This window comes from Mesocricetus auratus, unplaced genomic scaffold (assembly GCF_017639785.1).
Source record: "Mesocricetus auratus isolate SY011 unplaced genomic scaffold, BCM_Maur_2.0 contig_13369_pilon_obj, whole genome shotgun sequence".
NCBI classification, from domain to species: domain Eukaryota; kingdom Metazoa; phylum Chordata; class Mammalia; order Rodentia; family Cricetidae; genus Mesocricetus; species Mesocricetus auratus.
The window spans coordinates 2,072-8,087 of NW_024433551.1; the positions used below are offsets into that span (position 1 = coordinate 2,072).

Consider the following 6,016-nt stretch of genomic DNA (forward strand, 5'->3'; position numbering starts at 1 on the left):
ATGTGCTGTGGGAAAGGGGAGGGAGGCTCACAGCTTTCTCCACAGGGCGTGGCTCCGGTTTTGTGGTACCCCTCCTCCTGCTTATGGTACTCTAAGTTAGTGAGAAGGTGAGATGACCTCATGCTGACCCGACTTCACCTGAAGTCAGTGGGTTATGTCAACCCCTGCAGTCCCCAACCTAGCGCTCATGTGTAAAGTGCAGACTCCACACACCAGCCAGGGAGAGCACACTCTGTGTTTGCTGCTCCAGAGGAACAGTTTCCCCTCAGCCCCGCAGGACATTATCCACGGAGAGCCAGAAGTGCTGCACTGCCCAGTGGTGGGGAGAGCCCGAGGGTTGCGTCTGGGGGCCCAGCGAGGAACAGCAGAGAGGAAGCAGGGGATCCAGACTGAAAGACAGAGGTCCAGACTGGCGTGTCACACCTCTGCTCCAGTCTGCACCAGACACTGCGTGAGGACTCAGACCTCACCTCAGGTGATGATGTGTTTGAGCGTCTTTCAAGACATGGCCTCTTCCCATTCGTCACTCACTCCCCACACGGTTGTGTACAGGAGTCGGGCTGAACCTCTCATTCCTCATCTCTTTTCCATGTGGATTCCAGTTCCCTCCCCTCGGCACCCACCTGTGTCTCCCTGGGCTGTGTGAATGCTCTCACAATTCACCTCTGAGGACAGCTATGCAGGGGAGGAGTGTGGAACAGCCCCATGGAGAGACTCCTCTTCTCTGGTTCCCTCTCCCAGCCACTGCTTTCCCACAGACAAACTTCAGGGGCGATGCCCTGTGGGAACTTTCTGGAAAGATGTGCATCTCTTCTCATACTCAAATTTGTTTCCCAGGGACTGAAAAGGTGGTTCAACTTGGAGAGTGCTTGTTACTTGAACATGAGGACGTGTCTCAACACATAAATACACACATACATACATGCACACAGATAGAAAGACACTCAAGGACTCAGGCATGTTTATGTGCAGAAACACGCACACATACACACTGGTAAGCAGAGATCCAGATGAGTATGCAAAGCTGTTTATTGGTTAGAAAAGATCTGTTGGGCTTAATTCAAAGTGATGGGGGACAGGCTTCCCAGGGCAGATGCGGATGACGGCACAGACACAGAAAGGGACTCTTCCCTACTGCGGTCATGGAGGCAGCAGATGAAGGTACAAGGTGCCGGTGCTGGAGCTAAAATATATCGTCCAAGTGAACGGGAACCACTGGGTAGGAGCCGTTGTCTTGTGGCGTTCTATTGTTACAAGCAACTCTGTAGAACATCGTTGCTGGTGAAGTTTGGTATCGGCATTGTGTATAATGGCTTCCTCGACTCGTGAGGTTGCAGTAAGTTAAAGATACTGGAGCTGAACTGTTATGACAATTTGTACCCGGACCCCTTGTGCAATTAGTACTTCGCCTGGCACACACACCAGCGACAGCAGCAAAAGTTGTGTTAAGAAAAGTATTTTGTCCCTTGCATCGTCCTGTATAACGGTTAACTACCAGCATTGCAGGAGTACATAGGAGGGTGGTTCTGTTATTTACATGCTGGATTTCAAACCACTGGGAAGGGGTTAAACCCGGTGGGGGCCGGAATGAGACAACCATTATGACAAGTCCCAACAGCAGCAGGAGACAAAGTCGGGACTCAAGCAGCGTCACACCCATGTTTCCTGTGGGAACAGAAGAGAAGGAATTACTCCCCATCTCGGCTCAGTTTTTCCTGCCTCCTCCTGAAGGTCCTCTGCTGGCACTGTGGGCTCACAGGGCCATTTCTCCTGACCCCCCCCCTCCTTTCCCAGTCTCAGAGACTTACCCAGTCTATGTTGAGCTCCTGTGAGAACACAGTGCTGGTTGTCCTGGAAATCGGGGATGGTGGGTGAGCTGCACTGGGCCCCATACATATAGAGCAGCCCTGTGGGTGGAGCTGGCAAAGCCAGGTGTCTGGAGTCTTCAGCATGCAGAACCACAGACTGACACATGGCCTCGCTGTGCAATCAGCCCGCTGTTTCTTCACTTGGCCAGGCAACGGACGCCCCAAAGAGCAGTGCTCTTAGCTCCGTTGTAAGGAGTCTAATTCCAAGTCATCTTGTGCAGGGCAGAGGTTGACGTCTGAATCTGAACTCTGCATAGAAATCTCTGTATCGCCTGCTGATTGACTGCAGATTTTGTGACTGCACTTCAGGTACAGACAGACCAAGGTTCCTAATAGTCTGGCTCAGTGCTTAGAGGAAACAGAGCCTTGGAAAGGCAGATTCATTATAGAGATATTTGCATACTGTCTCTCAGTTCTAACATCACATGATGTCGAGGTCTGGAGAGGCCTCAGTGTTAAGGGCACGTGCTGCTCTTCCAGAGGACCTAAGTTTGCTCCAGCGGCTGTGTTGGGTGGTTTACAGCTGCCTGTAACTCCGTTTATGGAGATCTGATGTCCTCTCATAGCTTCTGTTGGCATGTGCACGCACACAGACCCGCAGAAACACACGAATAAAAACAAACCTTAGGGACTGGTGACATGGCTCAGTGGTTAAGGGCACTTCCTGTTCTTCCAGATACCTGTTCCAGAGGACTTATTTGTCACCCAGAGCTCACAATTGCAGAGAAGTCCAGTCCCAGTATACTCTGACACATTTCTGGTTTTTGTTTGTACATTCACACAGGTGGTCCATAAGTGCAAAACACAAACATATATGCACACACACACACACACACACACACATATATATATACTCACAGTCAAATGAAAAGTTAGAAAGTAAACCTTAAAAACTGTGTTCTGAAATATTAACAAACATTGTACTACGAGCATGCCACGTAATATTTTTCTGATGGTTTCCTGTATAAGATCCCTTTCTACATTTCAAACTACCCACAGATGCTTCCAGAACTGGTATAAAATGACCTAGTTTACATCAAGGAGCTTCATGGAAAAACCTCCTTGTCTAAGATGTGTGAGTGACTGTAGCCCAATGTTAATTAAAACACCCTAAACTTTACTGTGAATTTGTATGTGTTTGTCTTTTTTCCGGGGTTTGAACCTGGGGTCTTGTGCCAGCTAGATAAATGCTCTGACACTGAGCCACACCCCCAGTGCCATGTGGATATGAGTTTTGGCTTCGAGAGAATAAATATACCTCCATTTCTCTGTTATCAAAACCTCCTTTGCATTCCAGTCAGTGGCTCATTGTCAGACCCGGCCACATTTCTATTGTGAAGCACCGCTAGTATAACCTTACAATAAGTAATATTTTTAACTTGGTGAATGCTGTAAGGTATTGTCTCGAGAAATAACTCCATATTTCTCATAAAATTCACGGTATTTTTCTGTTCCACTTGATGGATATCTCTTTGTGCAGATTCCATTGGTGAGAGAAGATGTCTAACTCTTGGAATTTCTTCAACCTGGGATACAGCTGCAATGACTGCTCTTAACCTGCTGACTGGACACAGGTCTGCCAAGTGCAGGGACTGTCCATGGAAATGACAGTGCATGGTATTTATAACATTGTCACAATAACCTGTTTTTAAGGATTGATCTGGGATTACTTAGGATATGCTGGGACAGGGACTCACTCTGCATCCTACATTTAGTTTGAACTTGCTTGGAAGCCCCAGATTGGATTTCAGTTTTCCATCCTTCTGCCTAGTCTCCTGAGTGCTGGGGTTAGAGAATTACAACCCACACCAGCTTATGAGCTGGATTTTAACTATCTCTGAAAGACTCATGTAATAAATGCTTGCCCACAGCCTGTGGTGCTGTTGTAGATGGTAATCTTTGGAGGCTGTGTTGTGCCCAGGTTGTAAAGATCCCCAGAGACCACCAGGAAGACAGACCCACCAAAATGTAAAAGCAAGGTTTAATTGTATTGATTGTTTATTCACCCATGACAGGGACCCTATCTGGCAAGTTGACACAGCAGCCTCCAAAGGGAGGGAAGTTCCCTGTCTACTGCTAGGTTGCATAGACAAAAGTTACAGGATTACATCAGTAAGTATGGGTTGGTTTCTGATTTGTTGGCATTTGGGAACAATTAGGAGGATTTCTCAAAGTCATATTTTGACATAAAACACCTGTGTACTGATTATTTTCATTGGTCAGCTGACAGGGAACATTCTTTGGTTTCTATGGCATTCTCTTGTTACTTGCAGGTGGCCTGTTGTTCATAGATACCAATAGTTTTCAGAACTGTATCCTGGAGACTACAGGGAACATTTTGGTCTCCTGTGGAGTTTCTTTTGTGGCCAAACAGTTCCCAGGAACCAAGTATCTAGGAGGCTAGGGAGGTTCTGGAGTTTCTTTGTGTTCAGTTTTGGCCCTAGACTCCGGGAGGCCAGACGATCTGGAGTTACCTTGTGTCAGAGGTCTATGTGTCTTTTCTGTAGCCTGTCATGGCTTCTAAGGCAGGGGGCTGAGTGAGGGTCTCCTCCCTTTATTTCTAAATTATTAGAAGTGAAGCCTTTGAATTTAGTTTACCCTTTCAGCAGGACTCAGCAGAAAGAAGTTAGGACATTGTGGGCGTGTCCATAAAAGGCACATAGGGTCCCCAGGTGCCCTTTCTGCCCTCCTGTCTTCTGCCATGGGCAGTTTTGTTTTAGTACGTTCTTCCCACCATGCTCTCCTCTACCACAGACTCCAAACAAGGGAGCCAACTCTCTGTGGATTGATATCTTTGAAAATAGGAATCAAACTAATAATCTTTGCTTCTGTCAAACCATTTGACTCAAGCGTCTATCAAACTGGAGAAATCTGATTTGCACAGTGATGCAAGTTAATTTAACTATGATTTGTTTCCAGAAGTTCAAAGTACATTTGGTGCATGGTCTCTAAGACTTCCTTCTTTATGTTATGGGGCCTCCTACAAATCTCCTCAGAAGGCTGCAGAACAAAAGCAGATCTTCAACCTTTTGCTCAGGATTCTGGAATTACACGGAACCCAGAGGGACCACACAGGCAGACAGGGTCTGGGTCGCTGGTGTCTGTGAAGGGCCTTGCATCTTCCTTGTGCACTAAGGATTCTGGTGAGTGACTCCATGCTTGGAGCTTCCAGATGGACCCTGTGGAGCCCTTTGTCACCTGTCCCTCTGCACTGGCTGTGGGTGACTGGTACCACCTCATTGGCTGTGGTCAGGTACAGCAAGTCTTCACTTTGGGAGACATGGTTGATTGGTGCCTCTGAAGATGTCCTCATGGTACTCACTGAGGGTGCCTGTCACACCCCATGTAGGGGTTACAGATACAATGGATGGTATGGTACTCTGGCTCCAGCCTGGCGTCACTCGCTTTGACTGTGATTTTAATTGGAATGACACTGAATCTGTAGGTCAACAGAAAAAAAATTCCATGTATTTAAACTATGTTAGTTAGGGTTTCTGTTGTTTGAAGAAACACCATGACCATGGCAACTCTTATTAAAGATAAACATTTACATGTGGAGGCAGCTTATAGTTCAGAGGTTCAGTCCATTAATATCATGACTGGGAGCACAGTGGTATGCAGGCAGACTTGGAGCTGTCTCTATTTGATCAGAAGGCAACAGGAAGTGGACTGATTATCACCCTGAGCAAAGCTTGAGCAAATGAAACCCCAAAGCCCACCCCCACAGTGACACACTTATTCCAACAAAGCCACACCTCCTAATAGTGCCACACAATATGAGCTTATGGGAACCAATTACATTCAAACTACCACATAAGTGCTCAACCTTCCATTGAACAGAGGCAGAACTGGTGGGGTCCAGATGGTCTGCAGTTCCTTTATCGAACACTGGCACACATGTGGGCCCTGACTGGGGGAAATGTCCAGGTAAAAATAGATCCTAGGAGGCATGTCCTCCAGGGTAAAACAAGGTCACAAGGGCAGGAAGTGCAGAAGGAAGAACTCAGATAAGTGAGATCTCTAGTAGATTATTAAATCATATGTAAATAGCAGTGGGGAAAAATAACAATTTTCATTCTTGGAGGTAACCTAGAGTTTTTTGTCTCTGCCTACCATTACGCACTTCTAAGGTTCCAGTGATGACAACA

General features: G+C 46.9%; 1 protein-coding gene across 1 annotated transcript; it reads right to left on the reverse strand.

Annotated features, from left to right (window-relative positions):
- Positions 1-1,011: 1,011 nt before the first annotated feature.
- Positions 1,012-1,920, reverse strand: LOC101839975 (eosinophil cationic protein). The gene is made up of 2 exons (XM_005087035.4): positions 1,809-1,920; positions 1,012-1,665 (listed from the first exon to the last, which is right to left on the reverse strand). Exons 1-2 carry the CDS (start codon positions 1,894-1,896, stop codon positions 1,184-1,186), a joined length of 570 nt encoding a protein of 189 aa, XP_005087092.3. The 5' UTR covers positions 1,897-1,920; the 3' UTR covers positions 1,012-1,183.
- Between the last annotated feature and the right edge of the window lie 4,096 nt (positions 1,921-6,016).

Bases quoted from the DNA above. Each gene is read 5' to 3' on its own strand.
- LOC101839975 (XM_005087035.4), bottom strand. From the start codon at position 1,896: ATGTATGGGGCCCAGTGCAGCTCACCCACCATCCCCGATTTCCAGGAC. The intron at 1,666-1,808 runs GTAAGTCTCTGA...CTGTTCCCACAG, and splicing joins AGGAGCTCAACATAGACTGG to GAAACATGGGTGTGACGCTG.